Below are 16,689 nucleotides of genomic sequence, written 5' to 3' on the forward strand. Positions count from 1 at the left end.
GCTCCGAGGAGCTAAGAACCCCCTCGGCACCGACAGTGATGGCTCCGAGGCCGATGTCGGAGCCGAACTCACCAGCGCCAAGCACCGAGAGGGAGAGGGGGTCGGACAAGGGTCCGATGCCACTCACCCCTCGAGCCGACGAGGGAAGTCCGGCCGAGATTCCTCCATGGAAGAAAACGGAGCCGACGACGGAGCCGAAGACAATTGTCTCGGCTCCGAGGTGACCACAGTCTCGGTTCCGACGCGACCCGGCCCGAGCTCAAGAGAGTCGAAGGAGGAAGGAGTTGATGGACGGGACAGGCACCGACTGATGAGTCGGGCTCTGAAGCATCTGGGCCAGTGCCTCAGACTTGAGTAGTCGACTCACCACCCTCTGAAGGTCATGATCGGACAACCTCGATGACCTAGAGGAATGAGACCTTTGGCTCCGTTCAGACAGCAGGGGAGAACCTGGAGCCGAATGAACGGAGCCAAGAGAAGGTGACCTAGACCTCTTTCTGGTTGTCGGCTCCGAAGGTCTTGTCGGAGCCGACACAGGTACCTCGATAACCTCGGCTCCGGCCCGAGCGAGCCACAGAAACTGTGGACTGAGTCTTATCGGCTCCAGCCGGAGCCGATAAAGGCAAAGGTTGAACAACCTGAGGTCTCGGCTCAGAAGCCGGAGCCGAAGACCTCGATGCCTTGGAGGGCTTCCCTGTTGAGACAGACAGGGAATCCTCAGGCTTCAACAAGCCTCTCAAAATGAGCTTGTTTTTCTTTCCTGCAGGACCCTGGGGCTGAAGCCATGGCAGACAGCACAGGAGTCCTGCAGGTGCAAAGGCCCCAGACAATAGACACAAGAAGTGTGAGCGTCTGTCAGAGACATTTTCTGACAGCACGCATCACACTTCTTGAATCGAGACCTTTGCTTCTTTAGACATAGCCTAACTGGTGAACACAAACACACACTCAAACACACCAGTTATACCCTGTCAAAAAACACAATTATAGTAAAATATACTAAAAATAAGTACAATAAGCAGTAGTACTACACAAACACTCCCTAGGGAAGGGAAGGCCTAAGGCCCAAGGGAAGAACTAAAAGTTCTTTTGACAAGAAACGGGAAGAAATAGGTTCGGGGATAGAGTTTAAAGAACTACACTAATTTAGGAATAACTAAACTAAAAAAAGGGGAAACAAGAGTAACTTTTTATAGAAAAAGCTAAAACTTACCAGGAACCGGTAGAAAACCAACCTCGAAGCTGTAGCGGCAAACGAGATCTGAGGTAACTCTCGCCTAGCATTGTGGGATATAAGGGGAGCCTCGAGCCGGTGGAACCAACTCTCGAGCTTTAGAGTGGCCGAGTCGGAGCCGAGGTCGGCTCCGAACCCATCCAGCAAGAATGAAGGCGAGATAGACAACTTAACATTTAGAAGTTATGTACTCACCATAACGTTCCATCTGAGTAGGTGACTTCATTCGGATGCAACCTGTGGGTATCGGATCCGATCTCGGATCCGAGCCGGCAATTCAAAAGCTTAGGCTCCGAGCTCCTAGCTCCTCCCTCTTACCCATAACCCCTTGCCAAGCCCTGACTGACCTCAGATTGAGTTTGCCTCAAATACTGACCACAGTATACTAAAACAGCATAAATACTCGCTCTATAAAGGTCAGGGGGATGGAGGGGGGGATGGTTGCATCCGAATGAAGTCACCTACTCAGATGGAACGTTATGGTGAGTACATAACTTCTAAATCTGAAGTAGGAAGACTTCATTCGTCTGCAACCTGTGGGACAGAGTCCCTAGCTACCTGAATCTTGGGCGGCCATCATGGAAGGATGTTCCGGAGCACCGCTGAGCCAAAGGATGCTCTTCCTCTAGAAACAACATCCACCTTGTAATGAGAAATAAAAGTATGAGGCGAGGCCCAAGTAGCTGCCGCGCAGATATCATCCAATGATACACGGGACTTAAAGGCGGCTGACGTAGAAACTGCCCTAGTAGAATGAGCCGTAACCCTCTGAGGAGCAGGTCTGCCTGAAGTGTCATATGCCTGCAATATGCAATTAGCAATCCATTTAGACAGAGTGACTTTAGACACTGCTTTACCCATGGCAAATTTAGCAAAGGAGACGAACAGCTGATCTGATTTCCTGTGGCCAGCTGTCCTGTTAATGTAAAAACGTAATTGTCTATGAACATCCAATGAATGCAATTTGTATTCCCCTTTGTTTGAATACTTGGGAAAAAAGACAGGCAAATTGATAGACTGGTTAATATTGGATTCAGAAGAGACCTTCGGAAGAAAAGATGGATTGGTCCTGAGGCACACCCTATCAGGGAAGAAAGAAAGGTAAGGCGGTTTGATACAAAGAGCCTGAAGCTCAGACACCCTTCTGGCTGAAGTGATAGCTACCAGAAAGACAGTCTTCCAGGAAAGGAATTTTAAATCAGCAGAAGCTGCAGGCTCGAAGGGAGGAGCAGTAAGGGCCTGCAGGACTAAAGACAAATCCCAAGGCGGTACAACCTCCTTGACTGGAGGCCTTAATAAAAAAACTCCCTTGAGAAAGGATTTGCATAATTTCGCTGTCATAAGGGGAGCTGTGTCCAGTCCAATGTGATAATGCGATATAGCTGCCAATTGCACTTTAATCGTGGAAGAACTGGCCCCTTGATGAAAGAGGTCTGTTAGAAATTCTAGCACCGCAGAGATAGGTGCTGAAAAAGGATCCACCGTTCTCTGCCCTGCCCATATAGAAAACCTCTTCCATTTACTCCGATAAACCTGTCTGGTAGAAGGTTTATGAGCAGCCACCAAAATTGCTTTGACCGGTGAAGAGATACCGGGAGTCCTAATTAAGGTTGGAATTGGAGCAGCCAAGCTGTCAACTTCAGGGTCCGCAGATTGGGAACTGGCATTCCCAGAGGGTGAGAGATGAGATCCGAATTGGATCCAGAATCCATGGTGGATTGATTTTGTGAGACCATACGAAGGGGAACCAAGGTTGTCGAGGCCAGAATGGGGCAATGAGAATCATTCTGCTCCCCAAACTGTTGGCTTTCTGCAGAAACCTCTGCATCAGAGGAAGTGGAGGGTAGGCATAAAGGAGACCGGGAGGCCAAGCATGCACCAGAGCATCCTCGAACCCCTGGTGGGGAAAGTAGAGCGAAGAAATTGTCGCATTTGGCGTTTGAGGGAGAAGCAAAAAGATCGCAACAGGGTTGCCCCCAAACGGCAAAAATCTTCTTCGCTACTTGAAGGTTTAGGGACCACTCGTGTGGAGAAAGGATGGTGCGACTGAGCTTGTCCGCAAGGATGTTGGACTTTCCCGGAATGTGCGTTGCTATCAGAAAGCGTTTGGTGGAAATTGCCCATTCCCAGACTCTCATGGCCTCTCGACAAAGGGGATAAGACCTGGTTCCTCCCTGCTTGTTGATATACCAGACTACGGACATGTCTGTCTGAATCGCAATAGTCCCTGTAGGAAGAACGTGGTGAAGTGCTTGCAACGCTAGGAGCACCGCCCTCATTTCCAGGACATTTATATGCAATGATGTCTCTGTGGGATTCCACGTGCCTTGGACAATCTTTCCCGCAGAATGCCCCCCCCACCCGAGGCAAGAAGCGTCCGTGGTCACTGTGGCTCGGGGAAATGCAGCGCAAAAGGGTCTTCCTGCTAGGGGCTCCGGAGAAAGAAGCCACCACAGAAGGGAGTCCCTGCACGCTCTGCTGACCGCAATCGGAGCGTTTAGAGACGAACAAAGAGGAGACCACTGAACTTGAAGGGTCCATTGAAGAACCCGCATGCGTAAGCGGGCATGAATTAGAAGCAGAATAGCTGCCGCCATAGAACCTAGGGCCCTCAGGACCGAAGCTGCAGTTGGTGACGGTTGAAGGATTGCTGTCACATGACACCTCAGGCTGACGATACGGTCTGGGGTGAGGAAGGCTCGCATTGATCTGGTGTCTAGTCTTCCTCCTATGAAATCTATAATTTGAGTTGGATTCAGGAAAGATTTCTCCCAGTTGATCGTTATGCCCAGCCTTGGTGCTAGTTGAAGGAAGTAATCCCTGGCTGAGCACAGAAGATGCCTTGATGATGCAGTCAGGAGCCAGTCGTCCAGGTACGGAAAGACCTGTAATCCCTGGAGCCTCAGGTGGGCCGCTACCACCGCTAACACCTTGGTAAACACCCTGGGGCTGAGGTGAGACCAAAGGGAGGACCCTGAACTGATAGTGACTGGCTCCCAGCCGGAAGCGAAGAAACCTCCTGGATCGTCTGTCCATCCGAATGTGGTAGTACACATCCTTGAGGTCTATGGAACACATCCAGTCGTTCTCCCTCAAAAGGGGGAGTATAGATTGCAGGGTGACCATCCGGAACTTTGCTTGGTTACTGACAGGTTCAACAGGGAAAGGTCTAAAATTGGTCTTAAGTCCCCCGTCTTCTTTGGCACCAAAAAGAACCTGGAGTAAAACCCTAATCCGGCTTGATCTGGGGGGACGCGCTGGATGGCTCTTTTTCCTAGTAGCTGCTCGATTTCGAGAGCTGCCGCCTCCCTTTGGTCGGGTGGAACATCTGGGAGGCTGCGAGATTTGGGGATCTTGATTAGGGGTATTGAATATCCTCTGGATATGAGTCGAAGCACCCAACTGTCTGTTGTTATGGACTCCCAAGAAGTCAGGTGCATCGAAAACCGCCCCCCGACTGCCTCCAGAGACGGACAGCCGGGCAACCCTTCAGGGCTGCTGCGTGGGTCTCTCAGAGAAGGGTTCTCTGGACCCAAAATTGCCAGGAGGCCCTCTGCCTCTGGCACGACGACCTCCCCGTCCTCCTCTGCCACGGAAGGACTGGTTATCCGGAGCAGGCTGGGACTGCTGCGACTTCCGGAACCACATCTTCTTCTGTCCCTTTTGGTTCTTAGAGAAGGACCTCTGGGGAGCTGAGAAGCGGACTCGACGGCAGACAGCGTCTTCCGTCCTTTTCGCTCTGGACAAGTGTCTCGCGAACAGTCTTGCCAAATAAGGCAGAACCATCGAAAGGGGCATTCACGAAGGTCGCCTTAAAGGGCTCAGCAAAATCACAATGGCGGAGCCAGGCCTGTCGCCTCATGACAAGGCCTGCTCCGCTGGCTCTAGCGGCTCCCTCAGTAGCATGAGACAGCAGCCGCATAGATGTATTGGATACAGATCTGAGAGTGGCCATTCGGGTGGAATAAACCTGCTTATCTTCACTCGAGATGGACTCGGGAGATGCAGCGTACTCTTTAATCAGATCTCGCTGCATCCTAATGACATGTGCCATGTAGTTCAGCGCTCTCAAGGAGAAGGTCGCTGAACTAAACACTCGCTTCCCAATTCGATCCATCGAACGGGACTCCTTGCCCGGAGGATGGACGGAGGGACTCTCCTGGGCCAATTCCCTCTTCGTGGCTGCAGCCATCATCATGGCATCTACTGGGGGACCCTTACTCCAGTGGGTGCGGTCTGATGGAGGAGAAAGAATGCGGTCCGGACGTTTTGGGATAGGCTCAATGGTGTCCGGATCCTTCCACGCCCTGATAGATATAAGATCTACCAGGGGGTCAGCAGGAGGGGACACCCAAGAGGTAGAAGGGCCCGCCTCGAATGCCTCCAAGAACACAGACTCGTCCGAAGAAGCCTTGGGGGCAGACCACCCCCCCCTGATCCTTAACATCTCCATGATGTCTCCAAATGAGACGTCCTCAGGGGTGACCTAGGGAGCCTTCCCCTTCATCCAAGTCCGTGTCTTCAGTGACGGACTCAGCGGAGTCCATGTGCCTCCTCTTGCACTTGCGCTTCCGAGGTACTTCATCGGGGGGGCTGTCCGAGGAGTACTCTTCAGCAGATGGATGTTCCAAGGGAACCACTTGGGACACCGAGGCGGGCTGTCCCTGGGACCGGCTGGTGGGGGCCTGGCCCAACTGCAATGGAGTGCGGGATGGAGCCGTGGCAGGGACCGGGGGTCCGGATGTCCTCGACAGTGCCCTTTCCATAACGTTGAAAGCCGAGGGGGAGCCAGCTTCTCTAAGCCCCGAGAGCCGACCCCCACTCGGATCCGACGCATGGATCGGAGTCGGAGCCGAAACCGTCGGATCCGAGAGAACAGTGTGCTCCGACCTGGACGGAGCCGAAGACACACCAGCTCCCTCGGATCCGAGGCTCGGCCCTCGGCTCCGAGAGGTCGGGTCCGAAGTACCCAAAGCACTCAAGGGATGGGACGGATCCGAGGTGCGCCGACCAATCGGATCCGACCCACCCCCGGATCCAAATCTGCACGGCGCCGAAAGCTCCGAACCCGTGGTATGGGTCGGAGAAGGAGCTACGGGGGCGAAAAAAGGGTCGAAGCCCCTCCCGGTTGGGGGGGGGCTAGGAGCACTCCCATTTGCATTTGGGCCTGGATGAATTTCCTCATCATCCGGTCCATATCAGCTTCGCTCATCGAAAAGGTCGATCTAGAGGAGGCCACCGGCGGACCTAGAGAACCGCCTCGGTGACCTCCTGGAAGGGCTAGCCTCCTCCTCCTCGGGTCCAGGAGAGAACCGAGGGAGTGGAGCCGAGGAGGAGGAAAGCTAGAAGGCACAGGGAAGCCGCTTAGATGGAGGAGCCGAGCTGGAAGCTTGGCTCTCCTCTTGTGGTGCTTCTCCTGTGTCTCTCCTTCTGTCTCTCCCTACTAGAATCCTTCCCTCCGGCATTTTTAAGGGAGGTTGAGTCCCAGCCGGAGGGAGAACTCACAGCAACAAGTTGCTGACTGGAGGCAGAGGCGAAGCAGTATCTGGGGTAAAAGACCGCCAGCACTAACTTCGACCTCCGTTCCCTTAAAGCCCGGGGGTTGAACCCTGCACAAATGGTACAACCAGAAGACAGGTGTTCAACCCCCAAGCATTTAACGCACCGAGTGTGGCCATCTGCTGGGGACAGCTTATGGCCACACTCGGTACATTTCGAAAAGACAGCCTTAGGGGCTTCAGACATAACACCTAAGGCCTAAACACACACACACACAAACAAACAAACTACGAAAAACCCGTGAAAAATTAACTAAAGAGGGAGGGAAAGCCTTAACCACACACAACTCTAACTATAAAAGTAACAAAAAAAGAGAATTTGAACAATTTTCCTGTCAGAAAACTACTTATCTCAAAACCACGCCAGGAGCTCAAGAATTCCGTTGCTTCTTGAAAAGCGGCAAACGAAATCTGAGGTCAGTCAGGGCTTGGCAAGGGGTTATGGGTAAGAGGGAGGAGCTAGGAGCTCGGAGCCTAAGCTTTTGAATTGCCGGCTCGGATCCGAGATCGGATCCGATACCCACAGGTTGCAGACGAATGAAGTCTTCCTACTTCAGATCGGTGATTTCCGTGACAAATAACGTTGACTCATACATATTAAGTAGGTTGTATGGTCGACGCAACAATGTCGACAAATTCTGTCAACCATAGTTTCTAAATCCCCCATTCACAGCAATGCTGTGAATCTCTGCCTTGTGTACGTCCTTCTGAAGGGTCATACACATGAACATCGACATTCCGACTGTCGCTCCTACCTTTTGACTGTGAATCATATAAATATATATTAGATATAGATATACAGATAAAGGTATATATATATATATATATATATATATATATATATATATATATATATACACACACACACACACACACACACACACACACACACACACACACACACACACACACACACCTATATATATTTATTTATTATTTATTATTTATTTTGCATTTATTAACCGGGAAATTCCGACGGGATATATATCCATTTTCAGTGGAGGCCTGGCGAGAAAAGCTCCAGAAAGCAGAGTATAAATACATTAGGAACAATAGAAAAATTTGGAGATAAGTATAATATGCAGTTTTCTGTAGGGAGACAAACATGGATAAAACATAGTAGACAACATCAAAATCATGCGGCTACAATTTCAGACAATAATACATGGACTTATGGGCTAAGTCCCTTCAAGAATTCGTATACTTATTAGAGTATAAGATTGAAATGCTTAGGGAGAGTTTGCAGGAACAGCGGGTGGTGATTAGTCGGGGTTTAAGCAGGGACACTGCCAATGCTGCTGGAAGTGTAGTTTGAGGCTTTTTTGAACTGGGTTAAGGAGGACTGGTGAGTAAGTTCGGCAGGTAGCATATTCTAAGTTTTGCCTACTGAGCTGGTGAATAGTGAGTCCCCAGCCACATTTATGCTCTTAGTTGTTTGTACCAGCAGTTTGTCAGCAGAGCATAGTGTCCTCAGGTCTCTGTATGGTTTGATTATCTTATTTAGTGCTGGTGTTTTTTCGGGCTGGTATAGTATTTTGTGGTTGCATCGGAGAAGACTGGGCCACTCTAGCCATCCTAGTTGAGTTAGGTTGATACAATGGTGGGTCCTAGAGGTAGCACCTGTAGCAAATCTAGCAATATGGTTGTAACAACTAGCAAGTTTGGTAAGGATGGCTTGGTTCAGATTAGTGAAGGGGGGGGCATAGAGGAGGATAGATAGTAGGTGGGACCGAGCGATAGTGGTTCTTGCAAAAGGAGTGAGGAAGGGTTTGATCCTCTATAGGAGCCCAGTTTTTTGCTGACAGATTTGATGGCTTGATTGACATGGATATTATATTTTAGGGCGTTATCGACTGTGCCGCCCAGGAGTTTTGTGTGAGTATCTGGGGATATGATTGTGCCATTGTTGGAACTTATAGTAAAGAATGGTGAGGAGGATTTGCAGGTGGGGGAAAAGATGAGCAGTTTGGTTTTGTTGGGGTTTAATAGAAGCTGACGGTTTGCAAAGCATTTTTTTACATCACTGAAAGTATTCTGGGTTAGGGTTATAAGCTCAGTTGAGGAGGAGGCAGTACATATTAAAGTAGAGTCATCCACGTATTGGATGCAGGTGGCCTTGGGAGTGATGGTAGATAGGTCACTGATAAACACTGAGAAGAGTAGTGTTCCTAGTAAGTAGCCTTGTGGGACTCCTACAGTAATGGGTAGATGTCTGGATAGGGTATTTTGCCATAAGACAGGTAAAATTGGAACCATTTAATGAAGTTACTATTCAGTGACAGTTCCTTCAGGGTGTGAAGAAGCAGTTGGTGATTGACCGTATCAAAGGCCTTAGAGAGATCTAGGAAGAGAGCTGAGGTAAGTTTGTTATTGTTTTGATTGGTGTTGATAGAGTTAGAGAAGGATAGGAGGGCTGATGTGGTGCTGTGGTGTGGTCTATAACCATGCTGACAGTTGGCCAGTAGTTTATTTTGGGTGAGATAGTGCATTAATTGGTTGTGGACACCAGGGGTGATAGTATGACTATTGGTCGGAAGTTTGAGAGGTCTAAAGAATTCCCTCCTTTATGAAGGGGAATGACATGGGAAACCTTACAGAGAGAGGGAATAGTGTCTTCAGTCAAGGTGTGGCTTATTATGATTGAGACAGGGTATGCGATGGCATCTGCCCCTTTTTGAAAATATTCTGGTGGGAGGAGATCAGCTGCCAGGGTTGTGGGCTTTAGTTTGTTAGTTAGAGATCAGATGGTCGACGTAGATACAGGTTGGAAAGCGAAAGGGAGTGGGGTAGTGGTTGTGGAGGAGTTTTGAAGGAGCTGGTGGGGGGGTAGTTGCCTAGCAAGTGATTGGATGGTTTTGGTAAAAAAAGTTGTTAATGATGTTAGCAGTTTCCTCTGGAGTTTTAAGGTCACAGGTTGAGGTGGTGGGGGTGGAAGTTTGGCCAGGGTGGAGCAGTTTGTTTATGCCTGCCCAAAATTTTTGAGGTTTGTTCTGGTGTTTTGGCTGAAGGTGTTGATAGAAGTTTTTTTTTGTCTAACAATGTGGCTTTCTTGGTATCATTCCTTATTTGTCGGAATTTAATATGGTCAAGTGGGTCTTTGGAGGCAATTGTCCCATGCTTTATTTCTTTCTATGATTTTGGTTTTGGTTACTTTTGAGAGCCAGGGGGGTCTTAGTTTTGGCTCTAAGGGTGCAGATAGGAGCATAGGAATCTAGAATGGAGAGGAATTTAGAATTAAAATAGTCTACAGCATCGTCTAGTGGAAGTTCTTTAAGTATGGCCCAATTGCATGCTCTGAGTTCGTTCTGAAAGTCAGTGGAGTTAATGTTCTTGTTGTTTCTGACAGATTTATAAAGAACTTGGTGGTGGTTATCTAGTTTATGCTTAATGATGTAAGTGAGTAGGTGGTCACTTTCATCATCTGGGAGGGTACCCATGTTATACAGGTCTGGGTAATTGTTGATAAGAATCCAGTCCAGAATACTGACATAGTAGTTGGATTTATTTATTCTGGTGGGTGAGGATACAAGTTGGGTATAGCCGTGACGGTTTATATGGGCGGTGGGAGATTCAGAGGAACAATTGTTATAGTCAATATTAAAGTCTCCTAACACCATAGTTTCATGGAGATATGTGTTGGAAAGCCATTGGAGGAAGTTTTCTAGGGTATTTGCATTGTTGACTGGGGGATATAAATGCAGGCAATGAATATAGATTTACTTTTGTTAAGCTGTAGTTTGCTAACTTGGGCTTCTGCATTATTGAACAAGGGGGTTGCTGTGGGGCTAGAGTGACATCTATTGTGTTTTTAAACAGAACTGCTATTCCTCCACCTTTCCTGGTGTTCTGGTCTAGTCTACGTATGTTGTACCCTGGTGGTATAACCTCATCATTTTTAGTTCCTGGTTTTAGCCAGGTTTTTGTAAGACATAGCACATCGGGCGAGTAGGTGGCTAGATGGGCATGAAGATTATGGACCTTGTGTTAATACTCCTGATGTTTAGGTGACAGGTCAGGAGAGAGTTAGGGGACCTTGCATTTGGCCATATGTTGAAGGTGGTAGTGGGCTGGGAGCTTGTGGGAAGGGTGGGTCCAGGGTTAGGGTGGATGTCTCCATCCCTCATCAGAGTAAATTGTACCGTGATTATTATTTTCAGCACTTTACTTATTATTTTATGGTAATATCTAGTTTTGGGGGAGATGGTCTGTGGTTTAGTTAGTTGGTGATTGTTAAAAGTGGAGAGGACAGGTTTGTAGTGAGCTAGGGGCTGGTATGATTCACTTAAGGTGGGAGCAGAGATGGTATGAGATATGGGGTGGTGAAATCCAAGATAGGGCTAGTTTTTATAGATGGTAAGGAGATATAGCCCAGGCAATATAACTGAGAGGAACATAATTGGTCTCATCTTGATAGTAGTGGTACTTGGTAAGGAGTGTGGGTGGAGAATGAAGGGGGTTGTTGGCAGGAAGGGGTGGTGTATGGAGGTGCGGGTTATCAATCATAGGTTGTAGGAGGGAGGAGTGGCTTATCAGGCTTAAATTTAGCAGTAGTGGAGGTGGGTGGAATTTGGGGGCAGGGTGGGATGCAGAGCGAGCCCGAGCAAAGCGAGGGCGAGCGGAGCGGGGCTATACCAAGTTACAAGGATTTCCAGGGTCTGTGAGCATGCAGGCTTAAAGAATACTGCATGGCTTCTAAAGGTGTTTATTTTTATTCAGTTTACTTCATTATCAGAAATAAACCACTTTCAATCATGCCAGAAACCATATCAAGAGGGCAACATCATGTGCAAACAACAAAAATGAAACTCTCACATCTCTAAATCAAATTGTCTCCAAATAACAATCCCTTGATATAATCCTGTCCCTGAAAATCAATAGGATAGGAGACAAGACAGCCTTCTGGTGGACTGCTATACTCAACTGAAGTATTTGATTAATGCCAAGGATGAGTGCATAGCTCCTGCCCTACAAATAAAGGAACTAACCAGCATGCAGCTACTACTCTGGGACCCTGCAGTATTATAGCACTTCCCATAAGACAGTCATGGGTATGTCTTTGTATGTCTCCTTGATCTCTATAAAATATATGCAGACCATACTACCAAACCACCATGACCCCTACAATAGCTGTACAAGAAAAAAAATCTATCTACTATTTACAACCAAGACAGAATCCACATAACTAATTCTGAATTAGTGGCACAGTTATCTTAGGAAGTTCTTCCAAAACTCCTTGTACTGTCTGAGAAATCTCAGCCTGGTATAATATGTCTCCTTTATGAAAATGGTAACTATAACCACAGTTTTCCAGTCCATGATTCACTTTCCACATCATCCATGAAACACTAAAGAGATATATTAGTAACTGCACCCAAGTGATAAAGTGCAATCATGCTCACGACATTTAACACAGACAAGAAATTGATAAACTCTAAAGAACAGGAACTACTCAGGCCCAGAAAAGGATATTTGCTGACAGGTCAGTGACTAAACCTGGAAAAAGGCAGATCCAAGAAGGACTGTAAAGGTGTTACTTCTTGTAAATGGTGATAAATGGATGAAAGCTGTTATCTGATCAATAAGTGTTATTCCAGAGTTTCAGTGGTTTTAAAAACAGGCAAAATGTGCTCTGGAGTAAAATACTACATGAAGTAAGATTAAAAGAAGTTAGGAAAGAGAGTTAAGTTATGACACCTGTGACCTGTAAATGTACTGCATAACCAGATAGGCTTATTTTAAAATAGTTTTATCATTTTTATAGCTTACAGCATATTTAGAGATGGTTTTGCCATGTGGCAAGCCCAGTTTCTTAATGGGAAAGCAGCTGGGGAATCTAACTGTGCACATTTTACATAGTGAAATACAGCAGTTGAAGTACATAAGATATACTAGCAAAAGCAAGATGCAAGGACTATGGCTGTCATACCAGAAGATATGTATAAAGGTTCAGACAAAAAAAAAGACTCACTGGAAGACTCAGTGGGAAAGATCAAGCACCACACAGAGACAACAGTATCACTAATTTATTCGTAATACATTTCAGTATTTTCTTCTTCCAGAGGAATGCAACAGAAAAAAGTATTACAAGGCCTACTTTACTCTTCTTCTGGGATGGGGGCTGTAACTGGTTAGTAAGCAATTTACTTCTGCTGGACCCAATGTGTATAGCATTACTTTAAAAGAGCTGATAAATACTGCAGTATACTGGTGGGGAAGACTGTTGAGTACTGTGCAGTCCACTGCATGATGCACTTAAGTGATAGGAAAAAATCCATTCAATGGCAAAATTGATAGCCCTCTCAAATGTATTCTCAATCTGTTACGCAGACTCGAACATGAATGTACAATAATAACATTTCTATACTAGAATGTAAAGGTTCCAACCACTTGCTTCCTGTCTAAGTATCTATCAACTGTACACTGGGGCTACCATACAAAGTAGTAGTAGTAGAAGCAATGTGTAAGTTCCACTATGAAGTCTGAGGAAAAAACACAATTCTAGAAGAAATAGGCAAAATGCTAATTAAAAATCAAAGAACGTTATCAGAAAAGCTTGCCAGCTCAAGCATTAGCACATTTGATGATGCATTAATAGCAAGAGCAGTCATTGTAAATAAGCTCTGTAACAGTAATAGAATACTATTGACTTACTTTGCATTAAAATCCTCTTGTGACAAGCTGTAGAAAAACTCATCTATCAAATCATAGTCTAATAATGCTTTATTCACTGTTTCCTGTGGGAAGAAACAAAAGACCAATTAAATCATCCTCAAATATAACACAAGATGTCACATTCCCTTTCCCTTTGATCCTTTATGAAGCAGACTGTTCTAACATAATAAATGCTGCAACTTTTGCACAAATTACCTTCCTTATTATGCCACTGGATTCAGAATTAACCATAAAAGTAGCTGACTGAAGAAGACGGAACTGAAAATATCACAGACCATACTTCTTCATTTTTTTTTCTTTTTTATTATCTTTTTGGGCTTTCTGCTGTGATATATCTGACATCACACAAGTGTGCCCAATCTTACTTAAACTTAAACCTTTTGACATTTTGATTAAGGCACATGCAAAGTGATCATTCTTTTGGGTTTGAACGGGAAGTGACATTTTATCTCAGTACCATTTATTTTACAGAATGCATGTTTAAAAACAATAAAAGCATGGCAGTCAACTCTCTCATACTTCCTTGTCAAAAACAGTACCAAGTATCCAAATAAATGGCTTACTGATGTAAACATTAATTCATTCACTCTAAGCTTACCTGTTCAGTTCTGGGTTAGAAAGAAGCCAGAGCCTATCCAAATGTGTTCTTGAGTATGAAGTGAAATGTTGTCTGTGTCATTTTTTAATCAAACATGCTTTAGCCCAATAGAAGAACTGCAATAATCTCATATTTACTTGTCAAGAAATGGTTACAAGTATCCAGAGAAAAGGACTATGATGTTACCTTTCATGAATTAATTAATTAATTCACTGACTACATATTCAAGGAAGTTGAAGACTGGAAAGGGAACCAGAGCCTTTTCAAGCAGTCACTAGGATGTATACAGAAATGCCAGTTTACCATTAGCATGCCTCCAAGATGTAGGTAGAAATCAAACCAATCTATTTAAACTCACATGACACAGAAAGGTCATGCAAATTCCTCGTAGAAGGTACCCCAGATGCAAATCAAAAGAGAATCAAGTGATGCGAGACAGAAATGTTAATTGCTGTGTCACTATGTAACCTTTTCAGAATTTAGCATTTCATGGCTTGCAATTTGCATAGCAACAGATAATATTGTGGCCTAAATGCCAATTATCATCTGACGGCAATATTAAAGACTTAAGTGCTCTTACTCTTGTGGACTCAACAGTCAGTGTACTCAACTACTTTTATTTTCTCAGGAGATAATGGGAAGTTTACAAATATGATTGAACAAAAGTTGTTTTTATTTTAAGGTCTCTCTGGTTGGGTCCAGTATGCATCTAATGCAGGAATTCTGCTGTTTTGTTTGCACCTTTTTGGTACCCACCCCTGAAGTCACATATATCAGGCTTTTTATATACTCATTGTTTTAGAACATATCTGTACTGCCCACTTATGCTGCACTGATGCGCCTAAATAAGGATGAAAAGAAACATATCTACACCTAGCAGTGTACGACTTATGGGCCTGAATGTATTATTTAAAACTTGGGAGTTGCTGTGTATTCAAAAGCCACTGTGCAACACTTAAATGTCCTTAAGTGTAGTTTGCATATCTCCAGTGATGCCCTGGTAAGAATGGTTTGCAAATGCTTTTACAAAGATGTTTCTCTGTTTTGTTAGGTTCTCTCTGGTTGGGTTCTACACAACTCTGCTGTGTGAATCATTTTACTTTTTTGTTTGAACCTTATTTAATATCTATTTTATTTATTTATTTTATTTTACATTTGTTGACCGGGCTAGTCTAGCTGGATATATGTCCATTTTCAGTAGAGGCCCGGGGAGAAAAGCTCCACACATAACATAATAATGACAGACAGACATATTGTTAATAAAGACATACAATAAAAATAGAAATATAAATCAATTTTGTTAATAAAATCAACATACATTAAGGAACTCAAACAGTTTAATATCATACATAATGTTTGGTCAGTTTCAAAGCATTTTACCTAGTACATAAAGGTTATGCAATAAGGCATTTGCCATATGGATAACAGTTGAAGCTCAGAAGGGTAGAGTAGTAGAAGGAGAATGTAAGATGAATAAAAGGGAAGAGGCAGGGGTTAGGAAAAGAGAGAGGAAAAGAAGGAAGACAGTCAGGAGGAGGTGGGAGAGATGGGAGAAGTAGGTCAGAGCATAGTGGGACAGCAAGGGAAAAGAAACAGGGTAGTTGCTAATTAATAAGCAAAAGAAGGGTAAAAGGAAAAGAGAGGGTGGGGAGACGGAAGTTAGCCTGCAGTACTACAAGAACAAAGCCAGTGGTTTTGGAAGTACAGTTTGATATGTTGTTTGAAAAGAGGTAAGGATGAGATTAGAGTTAACTCCTTGGGCAGCAAATTCCATGCTCTTCCTACAGTATTGGTGAAAAGAGAGTCACCAGCTACGTTGTGGGCCTTTATGGGTTTGGTCATAAGTTTACAAGAGGAACAAAGAGAGGTAAGATTGTTATAAGGGAGTAAAAGTTGTGAAAGTATAGGGGTGTTGGTAGGTTGGTACAGTAATTTGTGGGCAATAGTAAGTTGTGAGATAATAAGATAGTTTTGTAGTTCCAGCCAGCCTAAGTGTTTCAAATTGTGGCAGTGATGGGTTCTAAAAGGGTTACCAGTGGCGAAGCGGGCAATGTTATTGTAGCAAGTTGCTAGTTTGTTTACCCAAAGTATTTCAGACTTACACTGTACAGATGAGTCAAAGCACTGTAACCTGTATGAGGAAAAAAGAGGCAGAAAAAGACAATGCCTTCAGGAGCCAGAGTTATGTCAGTTAGGTCCATCTCAGACTGGGATTAATTATTAACACACAAAATATGGAGAGGAAAGGTGGGAGGGAAGCTGAGGAAAGGCTAGAAACAGACAACAGAGATATACAGGTATGGTGAGTAAATAACTTTTGCATCTGATATTGTCTTTTCTGTCCATTCCTCAATGTAATGGACAGAGTCCCCACCAACTTTTGCACTTGGGAGGTCTCATGGAAGGATATTACGGAGCACAGCTAAACCAAAAGAGGCCCTATATCTAGCCTGCATATCCAATTTGCAATGTGAGTTGAAGGCATGAACATTGGACCAGGTAGCTGCAGCATATTTGTCATCAATTAGAACTCTGGAGAAAAAGGCTGCAGATAAAGCCACAGACCTGGCTGAGTACGTTTTTGGAGCAGAAAAGAGAAGAATTCCTTTTTCCTGGAAAATAAATGA

At 45.2% G+C, this 16,689-nt stretch overlaps 1 protein-coding gene across 1 annotated transcript in view; it reads right to left on the reverse strand.

Annotated features, from left to right (window-relative positions):
- Positions 1–16,689, reverse strand: part of DNAH1 (dynein axonemal heavy chain 1) — a 5,225,710-nt gene that overhangs the window by 3,979,181 nt on the left and 1,229,840 nt on the right. The window contains exon 16 of the mRNA XM_044076389.1: positions 13,444–13,526. Within this exon, the coding sequence (XP_043932324.1) occupies positions 13,444–13,526 (83 nt within the window). The remainder of the gene's footprint in view (positions 1–13,443; positions 13,527–16,689) is intronic.

Source organism: Protopterus annectens, chromosome 7.part0 (genome assembly GCF_019279795.1).
Source record: "Protopterus annectens isolate FY-2018-M chromosome 7.part0, PAN1.0, whole genome shotgun sequence".
Classification (NCBI taxonomy): Eukaryota; Metazoa; Chordata; order Ceratodontiformes; family Protopteridae; genus Protopterus; species Protopterus annectens.